Raw genomic sequence first — 22778 nt, 5'->3', positions numbered from 1 at the left:
TCCCGTCTTGAACATGGCCTCCCAGAGTTTAAGCATACTCTCCACGAGTGTCACCAAGGCCACTTTGGATCGTGTCCCCAAAAATCTCACAGTGATGGAAGGCCATGCCATCTTCACCCACTCCATCTGACACGATACGGTCCAAAGTATCCTGACGAAGATCAGACAGAAATATCCTCAAGAAATTCTATGTAACTTTGCACCAGTGTTGTTCAGGATGGTTGCTGATGTAGCAAAGATCCACATATCCAAAATCTTCAAGCCCCCTTCAAGTTTTCCTGATGGTTCTTCTAAATGAAGAACTTCCATTTGAAAGACTGACAATGTCCAATAGTGTTCCCCGTGAAGGACCTCCATTTGAAAATCTGCCAGTGCCTAAATTTACACAAGTCAAAGAACCTCCTACAGAAATTCTTACAAAGTCTGAAGTTCTTCCCCGTGAAGGACCTCCATTTGAAAAGCTGCAAATATCTGATGTTCTTCCCAGTGAAGGAGTTCCCTTTGAAAATCTATAATTATCTGATGTTCTTTCAAATGAAGAACGTCCTTCTGACAGTCTCAATGACCAACATTCCACCAGCTGAAGAATCTCTTTCAGAAAGTGTCCCAGTGCCTGATGTTCCCTGTGAAAACGCAGCTTTTTCTATGGTTTGGGCCTTTTGTCCACACGTAAACATATACATATACACACATTTACATATACATACGCAGTTACTGTCGCTCCATTTAGAAAGACAGAGGCATCACAGTGAAGTTCGGACATCGGACATTTGAATACATTTTTTTAAATTAAATTTGTATATGCTGTATGCATTTTGTTCTTTCCTAGTTGTGAGTCTACACCAACCAAAATGCTGTCTTTAGTTATTAACATTTGAAATTTTGAAGGCACTTGAAAAGTAACACAAAATTATCTAACTTTCCAGCAAAACACAAACTTTTAGGAAGTACTTCAGGTTTTGTCAGTGTACAAAACCCTGTTTAGTCTTTCCCTCCCAGGCTTCTGGACTTCTGATTGGCCAACATTTCGTTTTTAGCGTTTACATGTGGATGGAGCTTTTTTTTTCTTTTTCTTTTTTTTTTCTTAAACGAAAACGGAAAGTTTCCATTTTCAAAAATACCCGTGTACGTGTGGTTGTAGCCTTAGTAGTTTATTTTATTGCTACCTATAATTTATTTCAGTTTACTTTCCTGTGTTTAATTGTTTACTAAGTGTTTGAGGTGTGAAATAAACTGCAGTGGAGTTTGAAAACAAAATATGGGTGTGTGTTGATGTACTTTGTGCCGGGTGGGGGGGCGAAATTTTCTTGTAAAACAAAGGGGGGCTTCGGAAAAAACGTTTGAGAACCACTGACTTACAGTATGATTTCTGGCCCTTTTACAGCCAAAATTACCAAGTAAGTCCAGGCGGTCTGTACGATACTTGTTCAGTATATTAAGTAAGCTTTATTCCATTTTTTAGGCACTAGTTTGCATAGATTTTGTGTTCTGGGAACTAATGAGGTTGTACAGTATACTCAAAATGAATAAGTTGCCCTAACTTAGTCATCTTAAGTAAGCTGTACACAATTTTGTTTTTTGAGGCAGCGAGTCTGCATAGTTTTGTTTTGTTTTTTAGATCCAGGAACTAATTAGATCTTTGATGAAAAACATGTTTAATGGGCTGAAATACACCGAATCATTCACCTGACAGCCAAAGTGCAGAACTGAAATTCACACAGAAGAACTTGGAAACTAGCTGAACAGCCATAAGCAAAACATGTCTAATGGCAAAAGAAAATTTTGAGCTAGAAAACATCTGAAGAAATATTGAAAACTCATATTCCTTAAATCACTGGAAGAGCTGGATTCTGTATTATATGTTTATATGTCTAAACTCAAGAATCTCAAATTTAAAAAATTTAAATTAAATTAAAAAAAAAAAAGAATATTTTCAGAATATCTGCTGTGTGTGTGTGTGTGTGTGTGTGTGTGTGTGTGTGTGTGTGTGTGCGTATCAGCGAGTGAGTGACATGCAGAGAACGATCTGAACTGGCATCAAGTGAACAGGAAAATTAGTTTTAAAACTTTAAATGTTTTGGGGGTTTTATTTTATTTGATTGGTTAATGTGTTTTAGTGGGGAGATAAACTATACAGACTAAACACAGAGACATTAACTTGCATCCATAATTGCACGTGTCCAACTAAAAACCTTCAAAATTAATTACATCCACCAAACAACACCTGTTCAACCTAATTAGATTTCACTGGACAGTAATACACAGCCATTATTTATTGGTCTGGGATGGCTGTCATTGGTGGGGATGACTAAATATCCCATGGGACTTTGGGGCTACATCGGTCTGTCAAACACGCTCCCATGATGGGCTTCTCTCTAAGATAAACACTCCAATGTCTGTCTGTCTCTCTACCTCTAAGTTCTTCCTTCCGTCATTATAGACATTTCAGTTGTCTCTCCTTTATAATTGATATTGCATTGTTTTTCTTGTTCTCCCCAGATCTGAAGAACCCAGAGATTGTGACCCTGAGGAATCTCACCATGGACAGCACAGGTGTCTACAGGTGCACTGCAAGCAATGACGTGGGAGAGGAAAACTGCACCATCGAGGTCACAATAAAACGTGAGTTTGGGGAGAAAAGGGCGATGGAGTTGACCTAACAGCATTCACCTCGCACCAAACTGCCACTCTGATTGATGGTTATTGTTTCAAACAGCAGCTAGAAATACATTTATTCCCCTCCCTGCCTTTCCATCTAGCTCCTTTCACCCTCTTTATTCTCCTTCAGTGCTTCAACTGGACTAAACCAAAATTGCTGGCTATGGTCACCACCCCTGCCCCATGTCACGTTTCACTCTAAAACTAGTACATTGCATCAAAGGCCCAGCACGATTATGGTCATGTGTAGACACAAGGCAAATCAAGTGGTTCAGCATAAACAGTTTTCAATTCTTAACTACAACTCAGGTGCTGTAGCAAAAAGATAGGGAGTGTTTTTCCAGCAAATGGGCATGAAGGATAAGTATTTGTGAATTTAAGAGTTCATGGGAAAACTATGAATAATATGAGACCAGAGACCGTAAGTGACTCAATCTTTCATCAACTACCTCCTTTCTTGTTCACAGACGTGAGGGATGTGGGGATGGTTGCGGGCGCAGTGGTGGGTATATCCCTCGGTGTCCTCATTGTGATATTAATCATCTGGCTCGTCTTCCGGAAGAAAGAGAAGAAGAAGTACGAGGAAGAGGAGACCCCAAATGAGATCAGGTTTATTAATCATCATTTGTCCAGTGATTGTTTCATTTTTTCACCATTTTGCAGGTTTTATGTGTGTTAGCGTGTCAGTCTTTGTTACTTGTGGGGCTCTGTGGGGCTGTTGCGTTCTGCTTAGCTGCAGTTTAAATTTTTTGTTGAACTCAAACATTTGTTTCCTGGCTGTAATCACTTGTAATCAATGGTGATGACTTTTTTGAGTATTTCTGCATTTTACCCTTAATCTAGTTGCTGCGTTGCACAAATCAGCTGACGACCAGCACATTGATTTTGCAGATACTTGTATTCTGCATACTCTGTATGCAATATATTCTAACCCCTTCAATTTGTACTAGAATGTAAGGGGCATTCCTTTTGTATCATTTTCTGTCTGTATCATTTTCAGAAACTTTCGCAAGGCTAAAAGTATTTGCTTTTAGCGCTGCTGTCCAAAGTGAGAAAGATGCAAACTTCTCTGATTTGCTGCAAGCTTGTGTAAATTTCCTTGGTTGCCGCAATTATGCACACTGCAACGGTTATGACACCGGCAGAGCACTTTTGTTCACTACATCAGTGATGTAGTAGTTCACCTGGCTCATAGTCCTTCACAGTTCACAAGTTACTGAAAAGTGTGAAGTACAGAAAGAAGGTGAGAAGTTTTCTTGTTTAAAATCCACTGAGAATGAAAAACGTGTACGTGACCTTGAGCACAGTTTGGGTGAAGAGCTGTTAAGTGACCACTGTGTGCAAGTTTCACTAAAATCGCACCAGTAGCCCAGTAAAGACTACCTGTTACAATTTTTATGAAAAACATAAATATTCTATTAATAATTTATGCATGTTTAAGTGTCCATGTGACAGGTTTTTTTTGCAGACAAAAATGAAAACATAAAATAATGAAATATTTAAAAAATCGCCCTCAAGTAAAAATTGTTATATGACAACATGCTTCTGAAATAAGATAAGTGTAAGACAGTTTAGCTGCAGCGCTGTGTAACACGTGGTTGGTTGGATGAACTGATGTTGATTGGTGCATGTTAACCTGCTGTGTGTGAGCACTGATTCCACTGGAACGGTTTTAAACTACAGCTAAGCAAGTCACATTCTAATTGAAACAGCCACAGCCCCTTTATGCCTGCATGTGCTCGATGTCATCCCGTCGTGCTGCCTGTGCTTTTTTTGTGTTTCTGTGTGTCTAAAAGGGGAAACAACTACAAGGTAGTTTTCATCGATTATCTTTTAGGAGCTTTCTTTTCAAACCACCCTTGTATTTCAGTGTGTGCCTGTGTGCTCATGGAGATGAGATCTCACAATAGTTTTTATTTATCCCTTTAAGACCTGAATGCACAGGTGGACTCTGTGGACCTTGTAAGAGCAACGTTTTTGTGACAGAGTGGACTTGGTGTAGGTGCATATTTACCGATGTAACAATGAATAATGCAGCATAGCTTAGGAGTAAATAAAGTAGGTGTAATGAAGTGCTTTCTGTTTTCATAACATTCTACGTCTGAGCTTTTCCACTGTTGTTGCTGTACCAGACCACCAGAGCGATGCAGATCTCATGGGTACGGCTTTTGAACCACCCAACACTGTTTAAAAACTGTTCACTTTATGCAAGGGCTATGGGACCCTCTGTGGTGTGCCTGGTGAGACGTTGCAGTGTTGCCAGTAGTGCACAGCTGAGAAGTTTCTATTTCTAACTTTCTGAACAGATCCTCACTAATTCAAGTACCATCCAAACACCAATGACAGCAAAAATGTCTTCAGAGTTGCTGTTTAATGGTAGGGTCAGGGACAAACTCTTTCAGGTTACTTTTACCCAGCAGTTTATTGGAATATTTCTTGGAATATTTTAACCCTGTTATTAAAAGCTGAGGCAAAAGTAGAATTATAAAGTTTTCACTGTGTTCACAGCAAAAACTTTTTATCCCCCCCTTGTAACAATTGTATCTGGGGAACAAGTGATTTCAGCAGATTTCATTATTTCATGCAAATGTGTTTCACAAAAGTTAGACGCTGCAGGAATCTCATGAATTACATGAGCCCCCCTACATAATACTACTCCCATGTGTCCTAGACCTTAGAATAATATATTGAAATGGCACTTCCGTGTACTCTTTTGCAGTTTATTGTATGTTTGTACGGTTCTAATTTCAAGTACAGGTACAGTTAATTCAGCTAAATTAAAAATGATATGGACTTTTGTCACGATTGTGTTTTCTGTGTGTTTTTAACCACAGGGAGGATGCCGAGGCTCCCAAGGCCAAGCTAGTAAAGCCCAACTCCTTGTCCTCATCCCGCTCCGGCAGTTCACGCTCCGGTGCCTCCTCCACCCAGTCCATGGTGCACAACACTGCCCAGCGTGGTCACCGCCCTCGCCCACCTGCTGTAGCAGCTCTCAAGGAAAATGGACACCCTCCTGGCTTCCCCCAGTCCCCTCCATCCTACACTACAGTGGTGCCCCCTAAAACCACTGAGCCCCCTGCCACTCCCAAATTCAACTCCAGGAACATGTCCGCGCCTACACCCCCAACCCTCATGGTGCCCGCCCAGACCAAGGCCTTTCAGACTGTGTAGGACTGAAAGCCAGCCCCTTCTTACAGCCATGCGAGACTCCCATCCCTTTCCAAGCCCACCAGCCCCGTCCCAAAGACTAAGACTCTTCCATAAACAAAGAAATGCGACTAGTTAAAAGGATGTAATTAAAAGAATCAATACTATAAGTCGAAAAGTACTTTTAATGAATGCATATTTAAAAAGGGAAAAATAAGACATGCTTGCCCCCTATTGAATTACATAAAACAACAAAACAAAAGAAAAAGCAGTGACCTAAGTTTGTCTCATGGCTAAAGGCAGAACTTGTTTTCTTGAGTTCCTTCACTTGACTTCGGAAGGCACAGGGAAGCACCATGAGCAGTGAGGTGGAAGAAGCCCCTAGTAAAGCTTTTATTTATTCATGAAATCCAAGGGTTAGGCATACAGTAGGGGGAAAAAAGGGAAATAGTCTGGATAATAGCGTAAATCTAAAGTCTGAACCAATGGAGTCTCATTGCTTTTGAGCATCAGTTGTAAGATATGAGTGCAAGCAGGATGGAGAAAAATAAGGACGAAAGCAGAAAAACGTATGACAGCAACTTTTTTTTCTCTCTCCCTCTCGGAGGACGGGGTTTGTGGTGATTCTCAGATTCATGTCACCCTGCAGCCCTGACTTGCTGCTTCCAGCACCTGCTCCGAAACCACAAAAGCCCCCCTTTGCTTCCCATGGGCTGGGCCAATCGTGCCCATCCGTGTAGACAGGCACGGCGCGTGGCATGTGCATCATCTGCCTTGGTGCTCTTGGTCTTTTCGTGCTCTCATGAGGAACCCATGAGAAACCATGACAGTTGTGAGACTGATTCAGTTGCCTCACAAACAGCTCATCTGCTTTACCAATCAGCAGGGGATACTTCAGGTACAAGGATGTAGCACTGATGTTAAGTCAAATCAGTCTTACCCCCAGTCGTTAGCCTCCCCTCTTCCCCCTCGCGGATCCTGTGTGCATCTATGGACATCTTTTTCTGGTACCAAATATCTTCCCTGAATAATTAAATAGTATTTATTAGGCTTGTAGTGATACTTTAAATATAGGGATAAGCATTCTATTAGAACCAGCTGGACTTGTTTTTCTTTTCTGTGTATCTTCTCTATGAACAGGTTGTAAAGAGTGACAGACAGCCATGTGTCCATTCATTCATATTAAGAAGTGCCACCAATCCCTAGGATGGGTTATTATTATTACAATTATTATTGTTATTATGGCTTTTTTAACTCTTTTGTTTACCTACTACATTTCTGAACTGAAACCAAAATTTTTCACCATGAATGTGTGCTGTACAAAGATGGTGGATCCCATTGTTTTCAGCCTCCTGTAAACATACCGAATCAATGCTCAAGCCAAGGCACAAAGAATTGACCACGAGGTTCAATTTGAATGAAGGGAGCAAGGAGTATGATTCTAGAGATTTCTATTGTACAGCGTGTGTGTGGTATCATTGTCAGTACTCTCATTGGATCCATTAAAGTGGTGTGGCACTTGATTGCTGTCTTGCTCAGTCACCAGGTCCTGCTTGGTCATTGGTTAAACTGTGCTTATCAGCCAGTCCCGCTTTTGTCATGTCCTCAGACATACCCAGTGCAATTTGATTGAAAGTAGCTGAAAAAAGGGCAAGTAGCCTATCTAGTGTGCCTTCGCAATCCCTCTTTCCTTTGATGTTTTTTTTTTCTTTGTCCTTATCTTCAGCACACCAGTGGTTAAGTCTCACATCCAGCTTTGAAGGTCAACAGCAGCAAATACTGAGAGATACACCTAAACAAACTTGCCCCTAGTAATAAGCGAGGCAGCCTAGGGACCGCCAAGCAGAGTGAATTATCCCTGGTGAGCAAAGCAATCCCATGCCACGGGACTATGTACTGTACATTCTGTAATCAGTCTTGTTTTATATTGTACATACAGATAGATATACGCACATGATGTCATTTAATTTAAAACACAAGGGTATGTAAGGGGAGATCCCCCCCCCCCCCCCCCTTACAAAAGAGTCAAAAGGGAAACCCAAAGTGAATTTAGACCGTGTGTTTTTATACACATGCTGTGTGAACATGTGAAGCCCCTGTGTCACCAGATTTACATCAAAACAAATTCGGTGCAACACAAGGTATGAACAATTAAAATCAATTTGTTTTGTCTAAGACAAGATCCCATCATACATACTGGACAGATTCCCATAAGAGGTATAGATTTTATTAATTAGTGTGACAGTAATTGTTTTCTTTCTGTTTTAGTGACCCTTTGACCTTCCTCATTTTATCCTACCATTGGGATAAAATTGCCCTTTTACCCAATATCAACACATTTGATATGTAAAAAAGTTCCCAAATTCATTCCAACAACTGACAAAAAAAAGAATTATTAATTTAGGATTAGTTGGGTTTAAAATCATGCTAAACTGGAACTAAAACCACTGCCAGCACTATCTTAACATGGTCAACAAAGGAAAACAAACTAACCCTAACTAAAAATCTATAAGAAGCTGCCTTCAGATAGGAATTTCAAGGTGAATGTATGAAATAGATATTTACTGATATTTAACGTAATATGTAAAGATATGTAATAGTTTTAAAGCAATCAGGTGGAGTTTTCATTTATGTTAGAAATATTAATTATGTTAACCAATTAGTGGCCATCCAGTATGTTGACCTATGCTTACTTTATTTAAGTCAGCATGGCCTTCTGGAGAGTTATGTTGCACATACCTGTTCTAAATGAACAAACAGGTGGGGACAACAGAGAGCATTACATGATGAAGGTGCTCAACCAGTAACCGTGGCAATCCCATCTTACCTAGCATATACTCTGAGATAGCATTTTAACTATCTAGCTATCATTGTGTATCCTTGACCAGGTCTCCACAGCGATAATTTGCTAGTTATGATGAAAATCTTCATCAGAGCAGAATTTATACTACTCTGAACTCTAGCTCGCCAAAAGAAAAATTCACTATTCTGCATTTTCAGTCCTTATGTTTTTAAATTGCTGAGCTCAGCTATGAAAGTGGAAGACCACTAAATGAGCAAAATTTATAGTATAATCAAACCATGCACAGTCTGTATAGTTAATTGATGATGAATGTTTGGCAAATAAATTAATTATCTTGGTTTGGACATATAAAAAAACATTTTTTTTTTGTTAGTTTTATGACCCCATTGCCTCTCAGGACAAACGGTAACTGAAGATCCCTTTACTGGTTTAAAGTAAGTTGCTCTTTCCTCCATCAATACTTATATACCTGTAACTTCTAAATCTGAATTCCACATTATAGTGAAATGTTTCTTGTGCAATGAAGTTTTTTAACCTAAAATGTTCAGAAAACCAGCATCTGTCTGAAAAGCACACTTGGTTTGATTTCACACACGGGATTTCACACATGACTAAGTGTGAGGTAAATTTAGAAAAACACGAAACAAAACAATGCCTTTTATATTTAACTACAGACAGCAATTCATATTTGAGCAGGGAAGCTACTGTGTATGTGTGCGTCTGAGTGTGCGAGGGTGCATGCGTGCATGCATGCATGTGAATGTGCGTGAGTGTGTGGGTGTATGCATGTAAATTCGGTACAAGCCCTCGGGCCACACCCACACATTCCCATGTTAGCCATTCACTGAATGAGAAGGATCCAGCCAGGCAAAGCAACTTCTATCCAAATTGATATGACTGCAGACTGGCAGTGTTTATTTTAGTTTTCACTGACTTGTATGCCTATTGAACTTGGCTTCGCAGGCGGTAGTCTTGTTTTTGCTCGTGGGGGTGGCGTCCTGAGATAAAGCACGTCCATAATTCATAACTATCATGAGCTCTGGAGGCCACTTGTGCGCTCCCTCCTTGGTCTTGCTGTCTTTTAACACAGAATGCACTTGGCCCTGGGTGTACTGATGGCATCTCAAGGTGCATGCGTACGCACATTTAACACAAACAGGTAAAAGTTGTATATACACACACATACAGACATGTATACGCTGTATTCAGGTGCACACAAAAACACAGGTGTGTGCCTCATGTACATTCACAGTTGGCACGCACATCGTCACAAACACGTACACGGTGTACGCAAACAAAAGCCAAACCACATTTCTTGTTTTTTCTGCTCCTTCAGAATCAATTTGATGGATCGAATGTCTGAAGGTATTACAGCTGACTGATGGAACCAGGATACTAAATACAGCACAGAAAGGGACACACAACAGTGCATCCACCCAGAGGACATCTGCTGTCTTACACACACACACATGCACATATACAAAAGCAGCTAGTGTAACAAAACACACACTTGCACTTAGAAAGACAGACACTGCTATGCATCTTAACAATCTGGATGGCATATGCCTAAAGACTTTTTTTTAGGAATCTGCAAGTGTAGTCCTGGGAATTAGGAGTGGTGTAACAGGATTGATACTGAGCCAGGAATGTAGGCTCTTGTCATTGAAATTCCCTCCACCACTGATGAAAGTAGCAGTGGAGGTGGAGGATGGGATGCGAGTCTTCCAGCTGTTAAATTCCTCCAAGCTTTTTGATTTGCTTTCCAGCATCTGCAAGTCTCAGGTGGCAGATTCCCCAGTTTATGAGCCCTCGCGTTGCATCTCTCCTCTCATGTGTGCAGCTTAGTGGCCCGGCAAACTTGTGCTCTTTCCAACAAATTAATTTTAAGGCGCTTCAATGTCAGTTCAGCAGAGAGGAGGAGGAAAGTCTTAAAACAAGTCAGTGTCAGCAGCGCATCCACTATCATCCCTTAGTACAGTATCCATCAGTACTATATACTGTCTTATTATCATCACTCAAAGGTGCAGTAAAATCAGTAATGGTTATCTTGCATTATATGATAGGAGTATGACTCTCATGTAGCCACATTGTTTTATGTTTGAATTAAATGTCAGTTGTGTTCTGATTAAAGTTGTTGAGCAGGGCAAAGTGATGCTCGGACTTTGTGGTTTGGCCTTGTATGTCAGCATAAGGGAATGTGATGTATTAATACTTTTTTCCAAAAGGAGACTGATGGGGCTTAATTCAACTTCAAGAGGGAAAGAAAGCAAAGATACCTGCATGTTATATAGGAAATGAGCAGATGATTGGGAATGCTTTGCTTTGATGTAACATAACTGTAATCGGTTTAAAAAAAATACAAATCAAAACTTGTAAATATATCCACATAAAAATTTTATGAAGCTTTATTTTGTTATCTTCCTTAGTTTGTTTTTTTATTTGATTTCTTTTTTTTTTTTTTCAAAATCCTTGTATATCACACTATTTTGTGCGCCAAGCTTATCATCGGCCTGTGTGGGATCTGAGTGGTTGGCTGTTTCTCTTGGCTCCATTGTTTCAGTGTCAAGGGGAGACACGCTCATCACGGCGTTACTAAAGGGAAATGTAAGACACCTTTGTTTTCTTTACTCGCATTTGTTTTTCTAATGTGGCGTCTTCTTGGTTTTGTAAAACAGTATACGATTTTTTGGTTTCTTCGTTCGATGAAAACAATCCATGTAAATATCACGAGTCAAAAAAATGTATATTTTTACGATCTCTGAGTTATTACTCTTTCATTTGCAAATAAAATATTCAATGACAACTTATATTGTCGTCTGGCATCTTGATTTGGATCGTAAATTATTTTTTAAATTTGTTTGTTTTTTGCGTACAAAATTACAATTTTCAAACTGCATTTTGTTTTTCCCCAGGTTATCTTTGTCTAATATTCAAATTTGCTAATGATCTGAAAAATATAAGTGTGGGGAAAAAAAGAAAGGAAAAAGGCAAATACTTTCACAGCCCTTTCACTGCTCTTTAGACGATTTTTTTCACTCCCTGTTCTCATATTTTGCACATTTTGTTTTTTCAGACATGTCAAGAATTAATGTGGAATATAAACTTGCTTGATGTTCTTTACTGAGTAAGGTACTGTAAATATGTATTCACACAATCGTCATTTCGTATGATTTGGCTGATGGGACTGGAATTTGACAGCTGACAGCAACATTTCATTCATGACCTACTTGCAGGAAATAATAAAACGCTGAAGGGGAAAACAAAAGCAAACATGAATGTTAACAGTGCATGGTTTTTGGAAAAAAAAAGGTAAATGTTGAAGAGTGTGAACCATTTTGTAAAGCTTCATATAGTGTGGCTTTGTAAAATAGTTATTGTGTTAAAACTTTACTCTTAGGTCCTGTGTACTGTACAGCAGTGGTCCCCAATCCCTGAGTCGTTTGGTACCGGGCCACGAGAGTTGAGGCTCAGATGTGAAATTTATGGTTTTCAGGGTTTTTATCAGTTTTTATCGTTAATTCAGTTTCCCTGGGTATTTTCCCTTGTGTTATGAACAACTCTTCTTTTTTTTTGGTAGTGGTACTGGTTTTATTTTGTTGTATTTATCTGCAACACCTTAAAGGCCGGTCCGTGAAAATATTGTCGGACATAAACCGGTTCTAGGCGCAAAAAAGGTTGGGGACCATTGCTGTACAGTATATGGACTGGCAGAACAACTAGCCCTGGAATTATTGGTTCACTACAGTTCAGAACACCATAGTCAGTTTTTTAAACATAAATTTACTGTTATAGTTCTGTATATTAAAAACAGCCATTACATTCTGTACTAACTAAGCCCATCCAAATGTGAACCTCTCGTCTGCTTAGGAGGCAGCGTTTGTTAGAGGGCTCCTTCTTCTGCTTCCTCCTCAACCGTCTGCTGTTCTTCTGCCTCTCAACGTGACACTCAAGCCACTGACAACAAGGTCAGCGATATATCTATCAACCTGTCAGCCACTTATTGACTGACATTCATCTCTTCCCTCTGAAAAGTTCTTCTTATGTTGACAATCTGTCCAGCTGCCAAGATGGAGTGCATGCGTCTTCTCTGGTTAAGGAGATTGGGGTGACTTTGCCTCTGCTTCAAAAATGCATAGTCCCATATGTGGAGGAAAACACTGATAAAGGCACAGGAGCAAACTGTGAGGGATAATACAATTACCAATGTGTTCCCTGACATCTGCTTGTTAAGTAGTTGGCTGCAGAGTGCTTGCTAAATTTACATATTTTCAAAACACAGCATCCATATTAAACAGGATCACATTTTCGAGGCCAGATCACATTTCTCCACCCCGTTCCATGCCACCGTGCCCATTGTTCCACATGATTAGCCATGTGTGACGACACCATCATAAACCCATCGCACTGCCATGCCCACCCACACACATGCACAAACTTATCAATGTATGCGTACGCAACATCAGTGACATTTAGGCACACACTGGGAAATTTCCAGATTTGCGCATTACAAATGTGTTCACATATCACGCATGCATGTCTCTGCTATTTTTGTTAAATAACAGCAGTAGCTGTACGGTGGGCTAATATTGTAAAAATATTAATATTCAGTAAAAACAAATTGTGCGCATTAATCAAACAAGCATTAAATAGTTAGGCACTGATGTGAAGCACTGAAATTAATTTACTTTTCAGACATGATATTGGTAAGCACTTCAGTATGCAAGCAAATTTAAATGAATAGACAAATAGGTAGCTGAAAGAATAAGTGATATGATAAGTGGCGTCATTTTACAACAACAACAAAAGCAAACCTGGAGTTAAATTAATGAACTGCCTGAAAGAGTGGATTAGACTCACAGTGACTTATAAAAAACATTAATCACATTATGAAGCATGTGTTTGCATAAACCATGCCTCATAAAAAATAGATTTCAGTGGATCGAAAGATGCACACTACTGGTTTCTTCAGATCATCTATCAACATGATGTGTCACAATAATGAAATAGCACAGATACACTAATTAACCCAAATAAATACTAAAATGATCTAATGTGTCATCACACAGATAAGAAATCTTTTGGCTCCGAGCAGGCATTATAGTTTAATTAATAAAGATTCATATTTTGCCCTCGGTGGCCCTCTGTAATCTGCAAAGTAAGCCAAAGACTGCTGCACGAGGCATCCTGAACTGAAGACACTAATATAATTGCACCCCCTGGTGTTGACTGGTGATAGCTCTCACTATCTGTGAAGCAGAGAGGCTCTTAATGAGATGACTGAAATCCTAAGTGACACACTATTAGGCATCAGTCGATAATCAGAAATCTCAAATGAAAATTAAAAAACTAAATGCAGAGCGGCAGGTAACTTCTAGAATACACACCACACATCATTAAGCCTGTTTGTCAAAAAGAAAGCAGACTTAGCAGATTATATAGCTGCTTGTGCTGTTGTTCAATATGCCCTAGGAGAAAGCATCCAAGTAATAATGTCACTGGGTCTCATGCAGGTATTGTATACATGAAGCTCTTCTTAAAGCCTCTGGTGGCACTTGACATGTGTACAAAGACAAACACACAGGCATATAGAAATTATTAAGAAGGGGTGTAGACTCTTGTTTTGAAAAGGTGGGATATGCTCAAGTCTTTCCTTTTAAGATGCGTCCATGTATTTACTAATCCTGAAATATTATTATTATAAGTATTTTACCACAACACTGATAGCAATACAGTGTATGGACTTATCACATAACAGGAGTCTTTACACAGATCATTTCTGGATAATGAATATTGCACTGTGCCCCACATCTCAACTATATTTAACTCTTTGACAACTGTACTAATTATAGTGCTGCCATTAGTTCAGATAGTGAGGTTAATAGTGTTACTATATCTGGCCGTCATTCTACATTAAAAACACTCAGAGTTATGGAAAAATTATGCATGTGTGAGGGTAAACTGTGCAATAGCAAACTAACACTGACAGCCCAAATATGATTTGAAATACCTGATAGTTGTTTAATAATGAAAACATGAGACTTAAAACACAAAACAATATGGATCGATATGAATTTAGTAAACTAGAATTTTATTGTTACAGCTATAGCACACCTAACTGTCCCTGTCCTCTTGCAAAAACAACCACACATCTGTGGACTTTACCATCAAGTTCAGTCTGTGATAGTAAACACATTTTTTTCTTCTACTCTTGTACTACTTTTTTTCAGAATCCATTAAAAAAAAAAAAAATACATGTTTTACTAAATCTAATGTAACCTAGCATTTTCTTGCAGGCTGCACTGGAAACATTTATTTATATATACAAAATTCACAATGAGCACAATGGCTCAAACATAGCTATTACAGAAGATTCATCCAAATCCTCTACAACTGTAGGAAATGATGCAGGTGGTTATTTAGTAGTGAAAAATAAATGACACAAAAGGTGCACTGTGTGCTCTAGGACTAGCTTACAGGTGTAGGCCTTTGTTTTATTTAGCTAATATGCTAAATGCTTTATGGAGTTCTGTTAAAAAAATAGAAAAACAATAGTGTTTAAATTATGAATTCCACTGTCCTTCTGGATGTCGTCTTTACACATCCCATTTTTAATATACATAGAGAGAGAAACAGTAAGGAATGATGATTTTATAGAGAAAATAACAGCTCACTATTGAAGCTGTGTGTGAAATAATGTCCACATAAACAGAGACCTCTAGGGGATTTTTGCCTGACTCTGCAGGCTTCTCCTACTTCAAGTTAATGTGGGATACTGTGGCTGGTCTACAGTTCAGATAGTAAACACTATTTATCACTATCAGTGAACTGTGGTCTAGCTGCTCCTTGAGCAACAATAACAGCGCACACATTTTCTGTGGATATTGGGCATCTTCTCCTACAGCTAAGACTAGGAGAGGCAGCAGAGAACAAGCTTTTTGAAAAGCCCTATCTTGCATGGATACCATTAAGTTATTCAAGATTTTTCAGTCAGAAGAAACAGTTGTGAGTGCAGATCACTGTTTTGGTTTCTGAATGTCACAGATTACGGGTGACACACTGTTGAGCGAGGATAACTTACGGTAGCTATTACCTGAGGAGTAGAAAATAGCACAGCTAGCCTATCAGCTAGCTAGTTAGCATAAGCATCTTGGAAGCTCAGGATATTTTCAGTAAGTAAATGCAATTGAGGAATATTCATAAACAAATTGATATACTTTAATGTTGAGCAACCTCAGAGTTCTGTGCCTGAATTTGCTAACATTTAAAGTACGCTGTTTTATTGAATAAAGGTAATACCTTTTTAATCTTCCTCTTTAACCTTTAACTGTATAGATGTACATTTAAATGCACACGTGCACATCCAAATGTGAAATGTACAATTAGCAAATATACAAATTGCTGTATCTTGTCAGATGTACTGTTTCTCATTTTGCATGAGAAACAATGAGCATGTGCATGTACGGCAATCAAAATGCTAAAACCTAAATAAATGCTGAAATATCCACTCCTCGTGTAGCTACGTTCAGGGCTCCTTTATTGACGAGTTGCTTCTCCTTTCTCTGGTGAGTTATTCTTATTAGTGAAGTAAAGCTGGAGGTTTTTTGCAGTGTTTTACCATGCAGAATTTTAAAATCTTATATTTGGTTCTTCATTCCTTGTGTGCACATTTTATTCATGCCAACATGAGTTGAAAAAGTCAGTTACATTTGGGAACTGAGACACTATTCTTTTTATTCACAGTGAGTTTCGTATTCATAGTGTGATTCTACATCCAGATGATGGAAAGTTTAATGAATCTTGAGCTTTAAAGTTTAATAAACCTGACTATTTCAAGATGTTACAACAGAGTCGGGTGTATGAGATATTACTGCAGAACTGTAGACATCTCTGTCTGTCACTTTGGGAGCAGTCACCTGGGACAATTAGGAACTAATTTGGGCTTTGTTTAATATGAAAACTGGCTGTTGGCAGCCACAGTGGTAGGGTGATTAGGCATCCACCTCTTCCTCTCTTGAACAGTAATCAGCCCCACCGATGTTGTAAATCTATCTAGTGAATCTCTGGGTAGAAGTGATGTGTGCCAACTATGTCAGAGCCACATTACACAGCTCAGTGATGGTGTTGAAGCACTAAGGGCATCTGTCTAATGATGTGGCATCTAACGCTAGCTTCTGGTCTGAAAGAGCTGCTCTGCACAGGGATGAGATTAAACCAAAAGTGTGAAATATGCCAAATTTCTTATGACATACCCTCACTGTGCAGCAATTTCCTAATGTTGTAAACCTGCTCAACATTTGGCAATAAACCCCATTCTGATTCTGATTCTGATTCTGTGGGTTGAAATTTACAAAAGTACTTTCTGGCCAAAGGGGGCGCTTTAATGATGTTGCTTTTATCGCGTAGGGACCTTGATACCATGGGGATATATATATATATATATATATATCTTTTATTTTGCCTATATGTCTCACTTTGACCATTACAGCACTGTCTTTTCTGCTCAAAACAATTACTGATCATCATCCTTACTGCCCCATTAACTGTGACACTGCTGATCACACTTAAAAGACTTTTTATTAGCTGGAAATTGTTTATTTCACTGCTACAAATTTCACACAAATATGTCGGTTGTCTGCACCATAACGGTTAACCTTCCTTTCAGAAGAAGAATGGGTAAAAATAGTTTACTGTGAAATTATGAGCTGAAGGACACTGTGAGCTCTGCTGAATGGTGCACACTTGTCACTTGCCAGGTGCCGGAGCTTGTCTCAGGAGGATGTAATTTGAGGTTTTATATAATCGTGGTGCCAGCCCCTCTGGCTGTCTCTGTGGCAGCATAAAGCTATAAAAATGTCACTGCTGTCCAGACAATTACAGCTACACTGCTGCTGTTTTTTGCTATGAGCAAGTTATAAATCTGTGACATTCATCACTGAATCATTTCTTGCAGTGCTTGCAAATGAGTTTGTGGCATTCACATATCATCTGATAATGTGGCAATGTGACAAAACTCACGTTATATAAGTTTCTGTGAATGCAACTTTTTTTGTATGTGATTGAAAAAAAATCCCTTTAGCCCCCTGTTACCCTTTTAGGGCATACTGTACAGATTCAATCTGCAGAAACTTTACTGCTAGCCCATTAAATTGCTCCTAAAGAAGGACTGTCTCATAACACTTCTCCTAGGCTGGTGTAACTGCTAAATGATACTAAGATAAATGATGATGCTTCTTTGACTTCACCAAATTGGTGCTATTGAGTAAAATTAAAAGCCACTGGTCCCAACCCCTGACAAAAGGACCCCCTGATGATCCTCTACCTAATCACATGAGCCAAGGCGTGAAAACGGGTGTGGGTCACAATCAGCCAGGGTTTCGGGTGAGCTCAATGTGAAATCTAGCCCCACCCTATCATGTGATTTTACTGAGTTTAGATGGCCCAGGGTGTGAGTGGGCGGGAAGGGATCTCAAAACTGGATTATAGATGGCAGACAGTTGCTGTCGTAAGCCACCGCCTCTGTTCAAAGATGGTCGCTCACAGTGGACATAAATGGCCTCTTTTACTCCTCTTTCAAACCACCTGTCTTCTCTGTCCAAGATGTGAACATTGGCATCCTCGAAAGAGTGAACTTTGTCCTTTAGATGCAGATGGACTGCTGAGTCTTGTCCCGTGGAGGTGGCTCTTCTATGTTGTGCAATGCGCTTGTGAAGTGGCTTTTTGGTCTCTCCAACGGGGCTAGGGGGATACGGTGGGGCTAGATTTCACATTGAGCTCACCGGAAACCCTGGCTGATTGTGACCCACACCCGTTTTCACGCCTTGGCTCATGTGATTAGGTAGAGGATCATCAGGGGGTCCTTTTGTCCCTCTTTGGGGCGAAACTCCCACAGGGTTTAAATCTGGGACTCTCCCCATTTGACCCTAGAACTGAAGAAGCTTCTTGGATGAGAGGTGAAACGTCTTCAAGCAACTTAAAGAAGTCCAGAAACTTTTCTTTCCAAGCTCCTTAGACTGCGATGACCTGGATGATTGAGAACCTTCACAGACAAAGCTCAGGAAATACACTATTAAATTCTGTCCAAGATCCACATATTTGTCTGGAATATTTGTCAAGCTGACTTGTGTTTTCATTAATGTCAGCACCTCTTTGATTAAGCACGTTGCACCTCATTCAGAGTTTTTATTGCTTTCATTTCTGTGCTTCTGGCAGTGGATTAGGATGAGCTGAAGTGATGAACAGGTTGCATCAGACAAGATCAATGTAGGTTATTTATGCTTATTATAATGAGTGTGTTCTGTCTGGTGTGCTGAAGTATTAAGTACATATGGAAAAGTAAATACTGTGAGCTCTATTCTTAAATGCATGCATGTTCTCTACGTCTACAAATGTCTTTGTGTGTTGCAGGGGACTGAAGGGTTTAAAGTCTTGTGTTTGAGCTCTGTGACTGATCCCATTGCACTCTCTGCAACACTGGCCTACATGGATGCTGGTGTATGTGTAACATTAATAATTGTGGATTTAGTCAAAGCTGTGTCTGGTAAATGAGGCAGAACCCAGCTTTGGTCAAGCAATTGATCTTTTCTTTTATCCCAGCAAAGTTTTATGAAGTATCTCCCTCCAATAATCCGCAAACACATCTAACATCAAAGTCATAAAACTGTGCATTTTAAATCTGGGGTTAAGAAACTGGGTTTCGGATTTTGGTCTATTTTAGCAAGCAACACTATTAAATGACTGATTCTTTACAATGGAGAGAGAGTAACGAGATTACTACATTTTCATTAAAAATGTTTTTTGGACAAAAATATGGTTACAAGCAGCTCCCACGGTCCATAGATAGATATATAGATGTTCATTTGCTGTAAGAACATAAACTTATAAACTGGCAGACAGTCCATCTGGTAAGTCTCACTCCTGCAACATATTAGGTCCTTCATATGCTGTATTTCATACTGCTAATCTATGATGTTGGATTCTCAGGAGCATGAAATGAAATGCAAGAAATAAATGTGGCTGTTGGATGTAGGTTTCTCTCTAAACCCTGTGTTAAAGCTTATGAGTGTGAATTAACAGTAAAAGAGTATTGTAAGAGTCATTATGGATGAAGGAGCTAAGGGGGAGTGCAGAAAATTCCAATGCCAGAGTAAAATGCGTGCAATGCAGTATTAATATATGTTCAACAGGAGCCATGTCTTCTGCAAAAAGTAATATTACTAAACCAGTCTGCTCTAGGCCTCTTTTTCCTTTGTTTCAACCATTTAATGATCAGATGTGTAATTCCTAGCGATAGTGTTAGACCAAGTTTTAGCGCCTTTCTGTCTAACCTTTATCCTTTGTGTGTTAGCTGCAGATCTTTGTATCTGCTCGCATAGTGTTTATCGCCTAAAGGTTGCCATCTGCTTACCCAGGCAGGTACCTCGTAAAATGTTTAATTGTCCTGAACATGCGCTTTTAGAGTCTAAGTCTTTAGTGTCCTACACAAACACAGGCACTGACAGTCGGTACACAAGCACAGAATAGATGAGATGCAGTCTGATTGTGCTGACTTACCCCTCTGGAGGCAAAAGCCAATATTTGGGGGGTTTATTGTAAATAAACTATCCAAGACCTCCAAGATGAGTGGGGGTTTTTTTTTTTTTTTTTTTTTTCCCGCAAGATATTCTTTGCCTTTGAACATTCAGTACTGTGCAAAATTCTTGAGCCACTTTCTTTATATTTTGCTAAGAAAAAACTAGATGCAGCAATTTATTGAAATATGCAAATATACATGGAAATACAGCGTATATGGCAAAAACAGAGGTTGTACAATTCAGTGTTTGATATACCTGCCTTCAATCTTCAATACAGCCTGAATTCTCTTAGGAAAGCTTTCTTGTAGGTTCTTTAAGTAGTTCTCTGACTTATTGAAGGACATTCAAAGCTCTTCTTTGGATGTTGTCTCCCTTTTGTGTTGTCTGTCAAGAATCCTACACCCAATCCCATGACTTATACTGTTCCAGTGAAGCAGATGTATCTCTCCTGCGTCAGCTCTTTGCTGGATTTTTTCTTAAGGACATGACATTCAGATACTTTTCATTGACTGCAGATAATTTTTTTAGGCACGGTACTTCTTTTGTCCTCTACTTGTCTAGTTTCCTCCGATGTTTTTAAGCACAGCATGAAGCATGTGCACATTTGCACAAGTTTTTAGCGCTTTGTGAATCACCTTTTTTGGTGTAAAAAATATACTATTTTATGCCTGTCAAACTGTATCATCTTTGCGATTTTTCATAGATTCAACTAAAAAAATTATGTGTTTTTGTGACAGGCTGCTTAGTCCTACACAAGTTTGGAGCCTGGTCAGTGGAGACAGGTCAGTGTTAAGTCGTTTAAGCAGCAAAAAGAAATGTCTGAAGGTGATCAGGTACAAGGATTGGTGTGAAAATGAGCGAAAAAGCAGCCAGTTGCCAAAGAAAAACTTTGAAAGCCTCGAGAACTATTGCTGATGACCATAAAGATTAAATGAGAATATAAAGAATGTATTTGTCGAGGCTGCAGAGTAAATGTTGAAAATACATACACATTTTCAACTGTCAGCAGACAGCAGCTGATTCTTTCAAAATTATCTGTGGGCAAATAAAGCATGTCCAGTTGTGATTGATCTACAGAAATAAAACAGATGAATACAAAACAGAAACTTATGGAACCAAAACTCTTCCCTACAGATTCTTCATATTTATATACAGACATCTGTTTATAGAGAATAGAGCTCCACATATCAGCCATTATTAGCTATTGGCCAACATATCAGTATAAGTTTTATAACCACCAATAAATAAAACATTTTCAAATGTAAAGAAGAGAACCAAGAAACACTGTTATGAGTTATGAGTGTTGATGTTGTTGTCTACCAGAGGGCAATCAATATCAGATCAATATCAGTCTTATATCAGTTGGACTCTAATGGAGTTTAGGTGAGATGTAAGTCTTCAGATATTGCTGTAAGACTGTAAAGTGCTTCCAGCTGGAAAGTCTAAAAATAAAAGTGTTGTAAGCTTATAATCAGTAAGAGTGTCTCCGGGTTGCATGCAGAAAGTGTGAAAAGGCTTTGTTGAACTTTCTGTCTCTTATGTTGTGTTTTTGCACAAACTGTTTATTGTTGTTTCACAATAATGTGGACCCAAGTGTAGATTTAATTTTTTATATTAGAAGGTAAATTCCATTATATAATATAGATTTTAGCTGGATCTGCTCATAATTTATCTGTTCATAAGTGATCAATTTCCACAGCATTCGGTTGCAGCAAAGCAATCAGGCCAGGAGGATGCAGAGTCAGTTAAGCTCCTCTGCAAGGTAATTAGATTCAGATAATCCAAACAACAAAAGCTATAATCCTGCTCACATTCAGTGCATTCTTTTGGCGTTGAATTGGCAGACCTGTTAACAAACTGCAGCCAGAGAGATTATAAAACTGAGCTGTTTATTGGATCACAAGGCTCAAGTTTAGCCACATTAATGTTTTGCCATATGTCATAGTGACGACTAGATAAATGCCTTGCTGTCACAGGGATATATTCCTGTGCACTTGGTTGTGTGTTATATATGTCTCAGTAGTCCAACAAATTCAGCAAGTGACCGACAGTTAAAAGCTTTATGTTAGCTTTTTTCCACATTGTTCATTGGAACCAGGAATGTCAGTGTTGGAACAATTTACAATGGTGGTTATTTAGTTAAATGTAGAAAAATAAGGATATATAAAAAAAATTCCCCTCTCACCCCTGTGGGTGCGCTTATTTGCAGAGTAGTATTCCAACAGCCCCTTTTTCTCATCTCTTGCCCACTTGTGCCTTCTTGTTTCAGTAGCCCACTTCTCATCCATGTGTCCTGGTTTCTTAACAGCTGGCTAAATTACCCTCATTGGAAAACTGTTAATGTGAGAATCAAACAATCAACAATAATCAACCGGCAGAAACTGTTACTGCCATTTTTGTGTTTATTGCAATGTACGGAATTCCAGAAAAGTCAAACTTAGACTCAGTCTTCCAGTACAAAAGTTAGAGTGTAAGAAAACCTTAAAAGCTTTTAACTTTTAACCAGCTGCACTTTGTGCTGGGATCCTTATTTGATGTAAGCTTAAACTAGTGGTTTTGAGATGTATTATTGAGAAATATTTCATGTAAGTACATAAATG

General features: G+C 39.0%; 1 protein-coding gene across 1 annotated transcript in view; it reads left to right on the top strand.

Moving 5' to 3' along the window:
* clmpb (CXADR like membrane protein b) overlaps positions 1–11415 on the top strand; it is an 86414-nt gene extending 74999 nt beyond the window's left edge. The window contains exons 5-7 of the mRNA XM_085429758.1: positions 2500–2622; positions 3126–3267; positions 5493–11415. Coding sequence (XP_085285884.1) covers positions 2500–2622; positions 3126–3267; positions 5493–5829 — 602 coding nt within the window. The 3' untranslated portion in view covers positions 5830–11415. The remainder of the gene's footprint in view (positions 1–2499; positions 2623–3125; positions 3268–5492) is intronic.
* The last annotated feature ends 11363 nt before the right edge of the window (positions 11416–22778 follow it).

The sequence above is a fragment of the Copadichromis virginalis genome, linkage group LG14 (assembly GCF_057382275.1).
Source record: "Copadichromis virginalis isolate Kocher_CV1m ecotype Utaka linkage group LG14, C_Virginalis_male_GT1.1, whole genome shotgun sequence".
Lineage (NCBI taxonomy): Eukaryota > Metazoa > Chordata > Actinopteri > Cichliformes > Cichlidae > Copadichromis > Copadichromis virginalis.
This window is presented reverse-complemented; position numbering and strand designations above follow the sequence as displayed.